Below are 17076 nucleotides of genomic sequence, written 5' to 3'. Positions count from 1 at the left end.
TTGGGACTAGAAGTCCTGGTCAAAGCTAACTGATAGATCCACCTCCCATTTTTCAATAGGGATTGCAATTTTATCGTCTATTTTGGACAGTGTCTTATATACTTTAGACAGTAGTTTGGGGGGTTTGAGATTATAAAAGTCTAATACCCTTGGTGGTGTTTGTAATTCTATTTTATTGAGCTTAAATTTTTGTTTGACTACAGATTTAATTTGGTGATATTCTAAAAAGCTATTCTTATCCATTCCAAATTGGGAGACTATTTGATTAAATGGGATGAAGTCCAATCCTTCATATATGTGTTCCAGGTATAGGATTCCTTTATTTTTCCAGTCCGGAAGGTTCATCATTTTGTTGTTTTGCAAAATGTCAGGATTATTCCAGATAGGTGTGCGTCTGCGTGGTACTAGTGAAGACTCTGTCATTTTAAGATACTCCCACCATGCTGTCAGAGAGGTGCTGATACTAATACTTTTGAAGCTTTCATGTTTTCTTATGCTTGGGCTAATAAATGGTAAGTCTGAAAGCTCTATCGTATTGCAAAGTGTCTGTTCTATGTCTAACCAGGACTCGTCTAATGGGTTATCTTGCAACCATCTTGGTATATATTGCAGCCTGTTGGCTAAGAAATAATAATAAAAGTTGGGTAAATCTAGTCCTCCTCTGTCTTTGGTCTTCTGAAGCGTTTTTAAGCTAATTCGTGGAGGTTTATCCTGCCAAAGGAATTTAGTAATTGAGGAGTCCAGAGATTTAAACCAGTCAGCTGGAGGTTTGTTTGGGATCATCGAGAATAAGTAATTTATTCTGGGTAAGACCATCATTTTAATTGTAGCAACTCTCCCCATGAGTGATATTGGTAAGGATTTCCATCTTGCAAGATCATCTTCCACTTTCCTTAAAAGTGGGATGTAATTCAGTTTGGTAAGATCTGCTAACTTGGGAGAGATATTAATTCCCAGGTATGTGATATTCCCTGACTCCAATTGTGTATTAAGCAAATTGACAAATGAGAAATTAATTGGTAGAACTGTGGATTTTAACCCGTTTATAGAGTAATCTGAAACTCTGGAAAAAGAGTTTATCAGTTATATTGCTTGGGAGAGAGAGGATTGAGAATTCTGGAGAAAGAGTAAAACATCATCTGCATAAAGACTGATCTTATGTTCTATTTTCTTACACTTTATCCCTTTAATATCTGTTGTTTGCCTAATTGCTGCTGCTAGTGGTTCAATAAAGATAGCAAATAGTGAGGGGGAGAGTGGGCATCCCTGCCTGGTCCCCCTCTGAAGACAGAAGCTAGCTGACATTTGGTCGTTCGTCCTGACACGTGCTGTTGGTGAACTGTATAATGTTTGTAGCCAGTTTATGAAGAAGTTCCCAAAACCAAATTTATGTAAAGTTGCAAATAAGAACTTCCAGTTAACTCTATCAAAAGCTTTTTCTGCATCTAGAGATAATATACTAGTTTCTATGTTTCTACTGTAAGAGAAATCTATCAAATTAAGTAATCTACGTGAGTTTGTGGATGATTGTCTACCCTTAATGAAACCAGTTTGGTCAGGGTGCATTATGAAGGGGGTTACCTTCTCTAATCTTTTGGCCAGGGCTTTACAAATTATTTTGAGATCAACATTAATAAGAGAAATTGGGCGATAGCTGGTAGGAAATGCCGGGTCTTTGCCTGGTTTTAACAAGAGACTAATATTGGCTGAATTCATGTTTGGCTGTAATCTGCTGCTCTCTTCGATTTCCCTCACCATTCTGAAAAATATTGGAGCCAGAATGATCCAGAATTCTTTGTAGAATTCTACTGGAAACCCGTCTGGACCTGGAGCTTTCCTATTCGTCATGGATTTAAGGGCTTCCTGGAGCTCCGCTGATGTTAGTGGCGAGTCCAGGACTGTAACTTGGCTGTCTGATAATTTAGGAAGTGTTATCCTGTCAAGGAACTCACTGATCTCATTATCTGATGGGTTTATCTGTGGTGAGTACAACGTTTGGTAAAAGTCTCTGAAGGTGTTGTTTATTCTTTCAGGGTCATTAACTATATTCCCGGTTGAGTCTTTAACAGCAGATATGGTAGTTTTCTCTTTATTTATTTTTAATTGGCTAGCTAAGAATTTACCTGATTTATTACTATGTTCAAAGTTTGACTATTTTAACCAGAAGATCAGAACTTTTTATTGCAGGGATTAAGCGACACTTCGTATTACCTCCGAGGAAAGAGAGAGAGTCAGGTTTATAATAGTTAAGAAATTTATTTCTACACAATTTAAACAAGACTAACTTTAACACTCTGTGTACTGATGGACTAAGGTGGAGTGAGACGTGATGAGTGATGATGGTGTGTGTGTGTGTGTGTGTGTGTGTGTGTGTGTGTGTGTGTGTGTGTGTAATGTTATTATCAGAACCAGCAGATCTGGAGAAGCATTTAGTTCTGAGTGGGAGTGAATGTTTCGCTCTAAACTTTAGTAGGAGGTTTATAACACACATGAGACGCCATCTGTCGGTCTACGTACCCCAGGGGAAGCCTCCGTTAGATCCAGAATGCCGAGGTCCTCTCGGACCCTCCTTGGTACTGAAGCCGGTAGAAAAGCAGCGGTGCCGACCAAACTAGTCTGGGAATGCTTCCAGGTCACGACAGGTTATCACTGGCATCAGCGAGACCCTGAAGGGGTCGTGAGGTTCAGCTTTTATTCTGAAGGAACCGTTGCGGTCAGGTGTAACTGCAACAGATTTTATCCAGCTTGTCGAGGTTCTTAATGGCTGAAGAGGAAGTCCGGATGGCCGGTCCGAGACTTCTCTAGAACACTTGAACTAAAGAAAAGGTGGCGTGGGATATAATTGTCATATTTTGGTTTACTGGCGAATCAGAATTTGACATGAAAAAGAGGGTTTATACAAACACCACAGAAAACCACGCCTAGCCAGAAACGAAGGTTCTGATTGGATCAGACAAAAGGAAATGTGTCGTGTAACTTTAGCATTACGTGTCATCAGTGTCTAGTGCAAACGTCCAGGATTATAATAACTTGTAAAATACTACTGATCACAGGATTATAATCTCAAGTAATAACATTGTCATTTCACAGATTGATGGAACATTGGGCTCACATTATTATTGGTAATAACAAAGTTGTTGATTATGTATTCATCAAGAGAGTTCTTCGTCTTCGTCTTGAGCTGTAACAGAGGTGAAGCAGTTCAGATGAGTAGAGTGCATGAAAGACCTTGGCCACCATCTCATGTAGATTAGCCTGTTAGAGACTTTATGTCTCTGCTCGAGCAGACGCAGCAGATCATGACCTTTAGGTCAAAAACAGGACAGTCATGACGCTACATTATTATTAATGTTTAACATTTTGCTCCACATAACTGTTATAACATTTTCACTTCACACTAAGAAATAACCTCTAAGTATCTGAATGAAGGAAGGATCTTCTGAGGTTTGGTAACGCCTTTAAATTTGTCAAATTCTGATTGGTCTAAGTAAATGTAAATTAATCCTTTACATTTGTCAACAACATTTAATAAATACACGGATCACTTCCTGGTCTAGTCAGTTCTTCAGCCGCCTCCCGATCAGGCCGATCGAGTGAGCGAGGACTTGGAACCATTCTCTCTTTTGACCGGGGTCACAGTCGCTCTGCAACGCTTGTGAGTGATATTAGACACAACAGCCTCAGGTGTAAAAAAATATGCCAGCTTCCTGCCGTCACCTGGAGGGTATCTCAGACTAGATGAGTCGTGCTTGGAGCTAGATTACGAGTTCCGTCGCCCAGAGGTCCACTACCAGTAGTGTCCATCCCGACCTCTTGACCCCCTGGATCGCACGGGGACCTTCAACACAAAAGGTTGTGCAGACTCGGCACAAATGGCGTTGGATGGTTTTATGAATAATCTCTAGCTTATCAAACCATACAGCCAAACTGATTTTACAACCCAGACACCACAAGATCTCTCAGATACTTAGCAAGGGTTTGCTATAAACATCTAGCTTACATTCCACCATTTCATTCATATTTTGTCATGTATAATCATTAGTTTAGAAAATAGAATTAAATTCATTTTTATAAAATTATATACTTGACTCAGTCTAAATTAATATGAAGAGTATGTTACCTGAATACCACTACTACTACTACTACTACTACTACTAATAATAATAATAATAATAATAATACATTTTATTTATAATGCGCTTTACATTACAGAAGTAATCTCAAAGTGCTACAGAGTATAGGGGACAGGTATAAGGTACACAGCTACTTAAAAAACACAGTTAAAAATTTCAGGATACTATCAAGTATAGAAAATAAAAACAGCCCCCAGAAGTAGATAAAACCCATCTAAAAAGTCATTACAGTAGATGCAAACAACAAGTAAAAACAACACAATAAAGTAAACACTCAATAGGTCGTTGTGCACTAGAAAGCCTTATTAAACAAAAAGGTCTTGAGGCCTTTTTTGAAAACCTCCACAGATAGTAGAATATGGAATAGTCAAAGAACCTAGAGTAATATTAAATCAAACCTTCAAAAACCAATCAGATTGATAATTCAGATTTATATGGAATATCACATCTTATTGATCATTTCATGAATGTAGCTAATCCTCACCGCTACATTATTATTATTATTATTTATTATTGTTGTTGTTATATTTATTATTAATATTATTATTATTACTACTGTTATTATTACTATTATTGTAATATTTATTATTATTATATTATTATATTTATTATTAATATTAATATTATTACTACTACTGTTATTATTACTATTATTGTAATATTTATTATTATTATTATTATATTTATTATTAATATTATTACTACTACTGTTATTATTAATATTATTGTAATGTTTATTATTAGCACGTAATGACTTTGGTAAAGGAGTAACACTCAGCAGAGTGCAGCACCTGACTCCAGATCAGCTGACTGGCAGCTGAAGCACGTCCAACTGTGTTGAGTTGGGTAATCCGGTGCTTTAAGAGCCTTTTAGTTTAAGGAGTTTACTTTAGGATATCAGTGTTGCATCAGGATTCGGAACATACTGTGCTTTTGGCTTGCAGAAAAAGGTTTAACCTCTCTAAACTTTACAAACTGTTCCGAAAGATTCATTTAGTAAACAAAACATGCAACCATGAGTGGAAAATAGTTATTTATTCACAATGTCCCCTTCGGTAATAAATCAGAATTACTGGTTGTAAATTAGAATTTAGTTGTTTATTTTGATCTTGTATGTTTTTACCTTATCTGCTTTTCTTTGGTGTAAAGCTAACTATGTGCCTGTTGCTGCTGCCTCTGGGCCAGATTGTCGTTGTGAATCAGAATGAGTTCTCCATCGACTCATCTGTTTAAAAAAGGTTAAATAAATAAAAAGTGGCCGAGTAGTAAAATTCTGTTTCCTCAGTTAGCCTGAACCCAAAAAGCTGCTAGCATGGTGGCACAGTTTTTCAACCTGTTGCTTCACATCAAGAAGGTTGCAGGTTCAAATCCCAGCTGCAACCTCTCTGGATGGCGCTAGCATGCTCTCCCCATAGATGTATGGGCAGGGCCGGATTATCATTGCAGGGGCCCCTGGGCACAATGTGCTTACCCCCCCCCCCCCCCCCCCCGCACAAGTTTAATTACTTGTTAACTTTTTTCTCCAACATTAAGACTGCTGCACCAAAAAAAGAAAAAAGACTGCTGCTCGCGTGGGCCCCCTTGTGGCTGTGGGCCCCTGGGCCTGTGCCCCGTTTGCCCATATTATAATCCAGCCTTGTGTATGGGTTTCCTCCCACAAAGGATTAGTGCGTTAGCATGACTAGTTCTCAGCAGCTGCTCACTGACTCACATTAAAATATCTTCATCACTGAAGGACAAAGAGCTACAGTTCCAAATTCAGCGGCTTATATTGAATTTTTAAACTTGTTTTCAGGTTCTAGAAAGCTTTAAAATCATGGACTACAGCCTCCTGCTGGGGGTTCATGTGTTGGACAAGAAGCCGCTGAGCAGAGGGAACAGATGTGACAGCAGGAGAGGACAAAAGGTCCTGTACTCCACCGCCCGGGAGTCCATCATGGGGAACGTCAAGGCCTCGGAGGCAGGGGCTGATCCTCATGACGACACGTGAGTCTGAAATTCAGTAAAAAAACAAAAACACCCGTATAACCTTGTGTTAAAAGGATACAATGAAACATTTTTATACTGCCCACTGCCTTCTGTGTCCATAAAACCGCACTTGCAACTTCAGAGTGGCAATCTGTTTGACTTAGTACAATTTTAGTGATGAATCTCTCCTGTAGAAACCAATGATGGTTGAGGAGACATTTAAGTTGTTAGATTAAGGTGATTAAAAGATGAAGCGAGGAGATAACTTTCACTTTTGGTTTAACTAACAGAACACTAGGGGGTGCTAAAAGCAAGCCAAAACTGCCTTGTGTCCCTTTAACATCAGCGCAAACTAGAAGAGTTTAATATCAGGATTTTTCCCGCAGAACATCACAAAACCACAACATTTCACAAATTTTAGTTTTCAAATATTAAAATAAAGTATAATTAAAGTAGTTTAATAAAGCAGTAAATGAGCCGTTCCTAAATGTAGCGGCCCGGTTTGGTCGTAGGGTTTGACATAAATATGTGTTGTGTTGTTTTCAGACTCGGAGGAATTCCCGCTAAACATAAAGATGAAAACCTGCTGATTTTCTTGGGAATCATCGACATCCTTCAGTCTTACAGGTAGAGCCTCGGACGTGCAGAGCACAACGTGAGGTTCTTTATTTAAATGAAATGGTTATTATTTTCAGATTTATGAAGAAAGTGGAACACTCCTGGAAGGCTCTTGTGCATGATGGGGTGCGTTCCATTTTCACACCTTTTTCAGGTTGGTTATTGGAACGTTCTCATGGGTGTGTGTTTTGTGCTCCAGGACACCGTGTCGGTCCACAGACCCAGCTTTTACGCTGACAGATTCCTGAACTTCATGGGAACGACAGTTTTCAAAAAGCTCCATCGTGAGTTTTGCTGCTAACATAATTGCAGCTTTAATATTAATGTTTGACTTTTACTCGATCACGATGCTCTCTGTATGAAATCCAGCGACGAGAGGGGCGTCTTCGAGGAGGAAGAGGAGCTCCCTTCATGCATCTAAGTCGTATTCTCAGGAGGTTTTGTTCCCACTGAGGGAGCAGAAGGAGGAGAAGAAGGCTCTGAGCATGGACAACCTGGATGGAAACCGTAAGGCTGCTGTGAGGTTTTATTGGTGAATGTTTGAGACTCTCTTGGTGTCTGACAGAGGCTTTCTGACAGTCTTTAGCTCCTCCAAACAACCAGATCTTCTCCCAAAAGCTGCAGCTCCTTTTGACTCCAGTCAGTGTGCTGAAGACTCTGAACACAGGTGAATTACTCTACAGTCACATTCAAGTATCCTTTGTGCATCCAAGGGTTTCCAGATGTTATGGATAGTTTATGGATCATTGAGATCAGGAGGGTTGGACCCAATATGCTGAACCCCAGGACAACAAGAGGCAGGAGTGGAGATAAAAGTAAAATCCGTTATTAAGGATGAAAAACCAAATAAACATCTAAAAGGGCAGGAAGCCAAAACCGATTATCAAGACGCTGCAAAGAACAAAACCCAAAGCTCACTCTGTGAGCAGAGAACTAGAGACCTGGCGGGAGGGGGGACCAAAGCAACGCTGACAACATCAATGGACCGTCAACACGGAGAGACGCAGACAGGGTTATATACACAGGAGCTACTTGATAGGAGACGAGGGGCAGGTGCAGGAGAAGGTGTCAGCCTGGGAGTCATGACACGAACTGCTGCTTTTCTAATAATTCTAAATTTAAAAAAGCATCGTTTGGTATTTTAATTTGAAATTAAGATTTTAAAAGAAAACACTTGCAGCTTGCTGTAAATTTAAATGACTTTGAAGTTAGAGAATTATTTGTGAATTATGGGAAAATTTGACCAGAACGTGGTGCTAATGAAGCATCAATTTGACCCTTAGGCATTAAAACCAGGGGCCTCATTCATCAAATGTTCATAGAAAAATTCCTGTTTGTTCCTATGAATGAAAGTTAGAACGTTCGTACGAACGGTCAAAATCCTGATTTATGAAACTCCCGGAGGCTTCTCGTACGCACGTTCCTCCGCACTCGTCTGACGATAAATCCCACGTGTGTGGTGTTTTAGCACCAACTATGTGACTCGGCTGTTTTTCCACAGAAATATTTATTTAATGGGTAAAATAATTAGTGGATGAGGAACACGTGTGGATGACTGAAACCTTCGGTGTAGCGGTTCCCCGTTCTACCACTAGATGCTTTTCCTACACACGGTCTGAAGTTTTCTTATCTTTAGAAACATTTCCAGGCACAGGTACAAAATGATGAATACCACACAATGTGCACATTAGTTCATGTGCACGTTATACGCACAGATCTGTTCGTAAGTACGGTTGATACATGAGACCCCTGTAACGTTACGCTACACCCCTGATCTTTTAAAACTTTAGAAATATTCCAGTCTGGAGCAAAGACCAAATCTAGGGTCCAGACGCCTGTCTGCAGCCACAAGCTCGTTTAGGAAGTAAAAATGAGCCTAACGCATTTTTAGTATATTAAATTAAACTCCAAATAGTTTAGGAATCCCAAAGGGAACTTAAAGGTGCAATAAGTAAGAATTCAACAGTGAAATTATTACAAAACTGTTTAATGCCTCAATCATGTTGGAAGGAAGGTTATACTGAAACAGGGGTTGTCAGTTTGTCTCCTTTTAAAAAGGCCAAAGAGGGATGTAGCATTTGTTTACATGTGGGGCATGTGGGGTTGTCAAGTCTGTGCCAGCATTTGTAATTTGACACCAGCTGATAAAATGCAGCAGCGTCATGGACAGAATGGTAACCAATAAAAGGAAAGACCCAGAAGTTATTTCTTGTATTCCCGAGAAGCCACGGCACCTTGTTGTTTTACTTCAGTATCGGGTGAAGAAGGCTAGAGGCTAACATCGAGCTAAGAGTGTTGGACACTGACAATTTTTAATGCTTGTTTTTAATGTCTTGACCTGTTTTTACTGTTTGATTTATTGTAATTTATTGAACTGTTTTTATTCTGTTTTCATGACATTTCTGTAAGGCGCTTTGGTCAGCTCTCATGCTGTGTTATAATGAGCTGTTACAAATGAACTGGTATGGTAACAAAGCTAACGGTGATTTAGAAGCAAATACTCTCTAAAAAACATCTCAAGCTAATTTTTTTATTACCAACAACTTGTTATTACAGTGCAATGTATTTATCTACTGATCAACTTACTGTGTACGACTCATCTTTGCCCGTCACCAGGAATGTTCTGGTGCTGGTCCGAAACTGGCAACAACTGTGAAACCCAAAGACCGGGAGTGAGAATGCCACCCTGTGTTTTGAAAATGGGCTGCAGTACCCACATTTGACCACAGGTTGTCACTCTTACTTTATGTTGTGGAAAATGTTGTGGAAACTCATGTCAGCTGGTTCTAGCTGTGGGCAGGAACGGTCTCCTCCAGAGGATGTGAAGAACCCTCTGACTAAAGACACTCTATTGTCCCAACAGATCCAATGGACAGATTTATTTGCTTAAAGATGAAAGACTGTAAATATTGATAAATATGAACATTGCCACAGATATTAAACTTGCTGCTGAAGAGTTGCGCTACATTGGTTTGTGTTTCCATGTTGCAGCGAAGATCGACGAGCTTCCAGTTCAACCATAGCTTTGGATGATCCTCTGGCTCCCCTTGACAGGAGCCAGTCAGACTCTGAGCTGGACGTCTACTTGGTACGAAAGGCTTCATTCAACACTTTAATTTAAATCTTTAATATCGGGGTCTTTTAGGGAAAACCCCACTATGTGTATGAGTTACAGTCAGAGCCCTAACAGTCATTCTCAAATTCTTTAGACTAGATTCAATAAAAGTAAAATTAGATTTAACTTTTAAACTCTTTTATTAGAAGACTACAGCCAGAAAAAAAACACCTTTCCAAACTGAAGTGAAATAAATTATTTCTAAGCTGTTTACAAAGAGTTTGTTATAAAAGGTTGTAAGATAAAAAGTGTCGTTGTTAATATCAATGATCCACACGGTTAGCTTACCTGCCTGAAACAATAGCGTCAATAGCTGTTAGCATTTTAGCTGTAGAAGCTAACAGCTAACTAACACACTATGCTCAAAGTTTTTAATCACTTTTATTTTTGTGTATTAGTTCAGCACATTAGGCAGTTTTTGCAATTATTAACAAAAACATGTCTGGACAAAAATGCTATTTTTAGCATCTTTTAGCTTCACAATTGTTAACATATTTATGCTCAGCTAAGCTAAACCAAGTACTGATTAAGCCAGTTCTGTAAATATTAGGACATTGTTGAAACTTTCACCTCTGTGAAGTGAAGTTTTCAACTTTAACGAACAAGAATTCTGATCAGCAGAGAATTTAGCCAAATAAATGACGTAAAGGCCTTTTATTCGAGCGGCTGTTTGTGCCGGTGAGAGGGAACAGTGGAGGAACGAGTGTCGAGATTTAAGTGTAGATGTGGAGAAAAAAAGTTTTTAGGTGTATGAATCCTTATTTGTAGAATTTTTGTTATTATGATCATTATTAATATTATTACAACCCAAGCTTTAGAACGCATGGTGACGTATGTTTATTACTTTTACAGCTGATAATGTCCTGTCGTCCTTCACAATAAGAGTCTCCAACATTCACACGTACCTCAAAACACACAAAGCTTTTAAAATATTAAGCATAATTAACTATTATCAGATGTTTGGATGGTTATGTGACTGTTACACAGAAACACTTGGATACAATAATAGAAACGGAACAAATCAGGTGTTTTCACGTAAACGCATCATTATTTATGCGTTTTAAACGGGGTCATTTCTCTCAACTTGAAATTTGGATTTAGAATTTTTTTTAACAAGAGCGATTTATGAAAAACAGGATGTTTTATTTAGGTTGCTGTGAAATCTAGATGAGCTTAAAGAGCAAGTCACCCCCTACCAGATTCTTATTCAACTCCCACGTCCTGTTTGAAAAATGCAACAAATTCTGTTGCCTAGCAGACCGAGAGGGCTGAGTCGCTAACAAATAGACACACAGGCTCACAATGACATTGTGACACCATATGGTACCAGCTAACGTTCTAGGGTACTTCTTAGCCAATAGCGATGGCAGATTTAAATTCAAATGCAGTGTAGAGTTTTTACCTGACAATGGCACAACACTGACAGTTTTAGGCAGAAAATTTTAATTTTAACTAAAATGCACTAAAGTGCTAAACTATTGACGACACGTGTCTGCATCACGATTAGACACGCATTTATATAGTTTATTAGAAAAAAGTTAATTTGGGGGTGACTTGCTCTTTAAAGACACTGAAATTAACTTTATTTGTAACTAATCCACAAAAATACACGTTTTTTTCCGCGTTTACAGAAAAGATGTATTATACATCGAGAAGAAAGTGTGATGTTGTCAGATCCAACGTTTCAGTGAGACTTTTTACTGACCACTCATTTCTGCTTTTGCCCCGTGAGCTCGCAGACCCTCTCACGCAGCATCAGTTCATATTACAGCTGAACTCTAGAGACAAAAACCTGCAGAAACGTTTGTTTTGTTTCTTTTTAAAGTTTGACCTTAATACATTTCCAGCACCACACAGACTCCCCCAGGCGACCCAGCTGGAGCTCAGTGCAGCATCTATAACATGTAAGCATGTAATCACACCCAAAATCATCATCATTATTATTTATCCTCCTTTAACCCTTCAGCCATGAGACATCACTCTCATTTACCTGCTAGTCTTACCCTCTTGGGACCTTCCTGTGTAGTAATGTCGCCTTCAGCCCCGGCGTCCTGTGACGTCCACCATGTTTGACTCAGCTCCATGTCCCACCCCATGATAACTCCTGAGAAACCTCAGTGAATTCCCATTTTGCCGTCTTACATAACCTTGAAATCCTCGTTGGGGTTTACACGGAGCTGCAGTCGGCGGGAATCCTGCAGACTTTAATCTGATCCCAGAGGCTCTGCTGGAACATGCTGGATTTAATTTAGAGCAAAGAGGAAATTTGACATGTTGTAAGTGTTTGCACTAAAACAAATGAGCTGCATGTTCCCGCCTGTCTGCTTAAACTTTGAAACTTAAAAGTTCAGGCTCCGCTAAGACAATCCCATTTCTATTGGATGCAGGGTTAGGATGCTTCAGCATTAATGAAGGAGGAAATTAAACCAGAACCATCTTTTTAAAACAAAGGAAAGAAAAAGAAAAAGATTTTAATATATTAAAAGTTAAACGTTTACAAAGACATCTAAATAATCCCTTCAGTGATTTACTAAAACCATGTTTGTCCTAGAAACTGGACACCAGAGGGAGACAGTCTCCTGAAATTAAGAAAAGCCTTTGTTTCCACAGTTTTATCATTTAAACATAAAATATTCACACGATATTAAAATTTACAAAAGTATTTGACGGAATTCCATGTGCTCAGGTGTACAAATAACTAGACTGAAAGTTTATATAAAGAGCAAGTCACCCCCTACCAGATTCTTACTCCACTCCCACTTCCTGTTTGAAAAAATGCAACAAATGCTGTTGCCTAGCAGATGCTAAATGGCGGAGCCGGTAACAAATACACACACAAACACACACACAGGCTCACAACAACATTGTGACATCATATGGTACCAGCTAACGTTCTAGGGTACCTCTTAGCCAATAGCGATGGCAGATTTAAATTCAAATGCTGTGCAGTTTTTACCTGACGACGGCACAACACTGACAGTTTTAGGCAGAAAAGTCAAATTGTAACTAAAATGCACTAAAGTGCTAAACTATTGACTACAGTGTCTGCAGCACGATTAGACACGCATTTATATAGTTTATCAGAAAATAAAGTTGATTTGGGGGTGACTTGCTCTTTAAAATTCTACCAATAATAATTTTACCTTTTGTGTTCTAGTGAGGAACCTCATCACATGGAAACATCATGATCTCACAGAAGAACAAACTACCACCGGCGCCGCGCCTCTTCCACCTGGTCGTTAGTGTAAAGGTCAACATGGAGAATCGCAGGAAACTTCCTCATTAATGTCACTTTGTATCTGTATGCAGAACCAATGTTCTGATACCAACACTAAGCTGCTTCCTCTTTCCATCATGCTGTAGTAATGCTGTTACTTTGCTGCTAAATACTTGACTTTGTCTTTTCTTGTCTGTTTTTTTACTTTGTGTTTAATGTTTTCAGCGGCTGGATCCCTGAGTGTGTAAAATGTTAGAAACGCAGAAGAAAAAATAAGTTTTTGCTTTTATTTTGAAATCAGGAACACATAGCCTCCTTTGGCTGCTGTGTATTCCTGTTTGCAATAACTGTTTTATTTCTTTGCATGTTTAAACTCACTCTTTAGAAAACATGGTCATTTTAGACTGGATTGTTCAGTAGATTAAAGTGTTGGCCCTCGCCCCCGTTGTCTTGTGTTAACGTATAAGCATGCTAAACATTAGCATACAAGCTTACAGCATTCTCAGTTAGAGTTCTGCAAACCAGGTGTGTGTGTGTGTGTGTGTGTGTGTGTGTGTGTGTGTGTGTGTGTGTGTGTGTGTGTGTGTGTGTGTGTGTGTTATTTTCAGTGACATTTATTTGGCCCACCTATTTTTATCTGACTCGGCTAAAATGCAGTTTCTGGCTACGCTGCTGCTAACATTGATAGATTTCCTAAGTTTGTATCTTAATTCTATTGTTTTGACTGACTGATTTTGAGACTTGTGTTTGAGTTTTTAACAACACTTTGTGACTGGTTCTAATAGCAACTGCTAGCATGCTAACACAGCTAAGAAAGCATCATCTTATTGTGCTGAATCATATAAAATTACAAGTTGTGTTATTTTTCATTGTCCTTTTGCCATTTAACAATTGCCCTAATATGTCTTTTTAATTGTCCATAACAGCAACTGTTAACATGCTAACAGTCAAGAAAGCAGTAAATGTCTGCGTATTTGATTGCTAAATGTTAGCATATTTTTCTGCCTTCTAAGTTAACGCTATTGTAACGGAATGAAATGACTGTTTTCCACCAAAAGTAATTCTCCCCCTCTCCTCTGATGCAGAACTAGTCTGCATGAGATATGGCCTCAAGGTCTCATGCATGTGCTCTAACTTGCTTCTTTCCAGCTCAAGAGAAGAATGAAGAAAGGACTCTCTCCTTTTAATAAATCAAAGAACTCTATTTTAATAAAGCTAATCAAACAAAGTGTTAGTCAATAATAAGATGTGACCAATCTGTGAAATCAAAATATTAATTACTATATTATAATTCTATAGAATATAATAAGTAATATGACTTTAAATGTTTCCACTAGGACTGATCCCACGTAGCGTTAAGACATGACACATTGCTTTACTGATCCAATCAGAATCTGCCAGATCTGACGGAGGTGTGGTTTTGGTGGTGCTTGGTAAATCTGTCATCTTTTCATTCGACCATAAACCAAAACACCCGAAGTATAAAACTACGCCCACGTCATCTTTAACGCCAGTTCAAAGCGTTCTAGAGAAGTTGTCGGAGTGGCCAATCCGTAACTTTCCTCTTCAGCCGAAAGAACCAACGACAAGCTGGATAAAATCTGTTGCTGTTCCACCTGCTGCAACGGTTCCTTTCAGAATAAAACCTGAACCATCACGACGCAGGTTTGGGTCTTGTTAGATGCAGATAAACTGTCGTGACCCGGAAGTATCTCAAGACTGGTGGTCGGCTGCCGCGGCTGTTTCTACAGGCTCCGGCTCCACAAGGTCAAGCTGGACCTTTACACCTCCTGATCTAGACGGGGACATCCGCTAAGGGTATGTAGGCCGACAAATGGCGTTGAATGTGTTTATGAATCTCCTAACCAAAGCTTAACGTGAAGACATCACCTTCACTTCCCATCAGAACTAATCGTTTCTTCGGATTTGCTGGTTCTGAGCAACATTCCACATTACACCATTCTCCGTCTCATTCACCTTAGTTACACCATACATTTAGTGTTAAAGTTAGTCTAGTTTTAATTTGTTTAGTAATAAATCTTTATACTTTTTAAACTTGACTCTCTCTTCTGTTGACTCTGAATTAATACGAGGTTGTTATCTAATCCCTGCAATAAAAAGATCCAATCTTCTGGTTAAACAATACCCACAGATCCATAAGGTAGATTTCATGTTTACTATGGAATCTTATGTCTTATGACTTATTAAATAACATGTAAATTAAACCATTACACTCTTAACCTTTTGTCTGTTGTGGCTATGTTTTTCCTGTTTACCAAAACATTTATGCTTCTGCAGCAGAGAGATGTTCACCAGGGCTGCCTAATTTAGATTTTTTGAATGCGTGACAGTGGGGGTGAGGAGAGTTTCACCTCCGTGAGAGCGGGGTGGGGGTGTTGATTCTTCAGCGTGAGATATTGGAGGTGTGGCGTGAGAGTGTGTGAAGACGCTCAATGTGTGAGAGTTGGCTATGGAGAGTTGTTCTTCTTAGGCTGGTAATCCGCGGCGGAAATCACTCTCCATAGTTGGCTGCCCTGCAGATGCACTGACAGAAACGTTTAGAGACTTTTTCGTCTCCTGGGAGTGTTACAAAGCTATTCCCTGCCAGGACAGCAGAGGGCGTAGTGCTGTTCTAGGGTATTCGGTCATGTATCCAGACCAAAATAGTGCATTTACTATTGTGTTTTTTTGCATTTCAGACTTTTTAACACAGACAAATTTGTCCCTCATTCTCCACCTCTTCAAGTGCTCGCCACCTCTAAAACCACTTTTCCCGTCATTTCCATCCACAAAAAAACGCTTGCTGTGTATGTTTTTACTCATCTAGTCAGGGGTGAATAAAACGTTCATACTTCTGGAGTTTTGCCATGAGGTATTCGTCAATCTGCTCTGTGTCTGTTGCTAGATTTCTTCGGCTTCCTTTGATTTTGAGTGCGCAATGGCAGTGACAAAAGCAGCGTCCTGACCAATCACAAGCTTGCGTTCTCCGTCTCGTTTGACAGATGTTTAGAAAAGTGGGCTCGACTCTGTCCGTCCTTGCGAGGGCTCTCCAGCAGGCTCGTAAGGATGGATAATGGCTTTGCGTGTCTCCGTTCTGACGCAGAAGCATAAGTTAGGCTTGACAACAAAATGGCAACTGTTAGCATGCTAAAGCAGTTAAGAAAACAGGTAGATGTCAGCACATTAGCATGCTAATGACTTAGCGCTGTAGCTACAGCCTCACTGAAGTCGTCTGTGCTTTGATAAAGTTTTAGGATGTTTGTTATCATTTTCTTTTCAACATGGAAAAATTACACTTTATATTTTGTGACAATACATTTAATCATACAACTGCCAAACACAACCATTAACTCTGGGTTTATTTGCAAATTGCATCAGTGCAGAACGTAAACCTGCAGCTTTAATTATAAAATGTTAATTTATTTAATTGGTTTATTTTATTTTCCCATTGAAAATCATTAGAAACTGTGTTAAAAAGTTTAAACAAAATGTCATGCTTCTACACAGTGTTTGGTCTGCCTTTAGTTGTAAAGACCTGAGAAATAAATGATTATTTAACATACTTTGGTTTCTCTTTTGCAAGTCTTTCATAAAGCTTTATAAATTAATCATTTATGTTTTAGAATAGAAAATAACAGCACGTTTTCAGTAATTACGATTTCAGCATCAGTACAGGAAGTTGTGATAAGTGACATGTGACGTAATGACCCGGATACGTGAAGACGGAAACTTTTTCTCTTGAGCTACAGAAATAAACAGATTGAGGGTCTTAATGTGAGCAGGTGGAACAAGTCACACCAGTAGCCCCCGTGTGAGCTGCAAACAGACGAGTCAACCCAGTTTTAACAACACCAGATCATAGCGACTGCAGGACGGGACCATTTTAACTAAATCACTGTAAAGAAAACTAGTCAGTACAAAATCTGAGCATCTCTGGATAGGAAGTAAACTGGAGGAGGGTGGAGACGAGTCTGATGGAGAGATCTGATTACATCCTTCTGTCTGCAGCCCAGGACATAGCTTTG

The 17076-nt window shown here is 39.2% G+C and overlaps 1 protein-coding gene across 1 annotated transcript in view; it reads left to right on the top strand.

Moving 5' to 3' along the window:
• The window catches only part of pip5k1ba (phosphatidylinositol-4-phosphate 5-kinase, type I, beta a), a 42552-nt gene extending 26066 nt beyond the window's left edge, over nucleotides 1–16486 (top strand). Inside the window, exons 7-15 of the mRNA XM_054744922.2 lie at nucleotides 5929–6119; nucleotides 6648–6728; nucleotides 6797–6845; nucleotides 6919–7003; nucleotides 7089–7226; nucleotides 7299–7386; nucleotides 9711–9807; nucleotides 11682–11738; nucleotides 12992–16486. Coding sequence (XP_054600897.2) covers nucleotides 5929–6119; nucleotides 6648–6728; nucleotides 6797–6845; nucleotides 6919–7003; nucleotides 7089–7226; nucleotides 7299–7386; nucleotides 9711–9807; nucleotides 11682–11735 — 783 coding nt within the window. The 3' untranslated portion in view covers nucleotides 11736–11738; nucleotides 12992–16486. The remainder of the gene's footprint in view (nucleotides 1–5928; nucleotides 6120–6647; nucleotides 6729–6796; nucleotides 6846–6918; nucleotides 7004–7088; nucleotides 7227–7298; nucleotides 7387–9710; nucleotides 9808–11681; nucleotides 11739–12991) is intronic.
• Nucleotides 16487–17076: the final 590 nt, after the last annotated feature.

Source organism: Nothobranchius furzeri, chromosome 6, assembly GCF_043380555.1.
Source record: "Nothobranchius furzeri strain GRZ-AD chromosome 6, NfurGRZ-RIMD1, whole genome shotgun sequence".
Classification (NCBI taxonomy): domain Eukaryota; kingdom Metazoa; phylum Chordata; class Actinopteri; order Cyprinodontiformes; family Nothobranchiidae; genus Nothobranchius; species Nothobranchius furzeri.
This window is presented reverse-complemented; position numbering and strand designations above follow the sequence as displayed.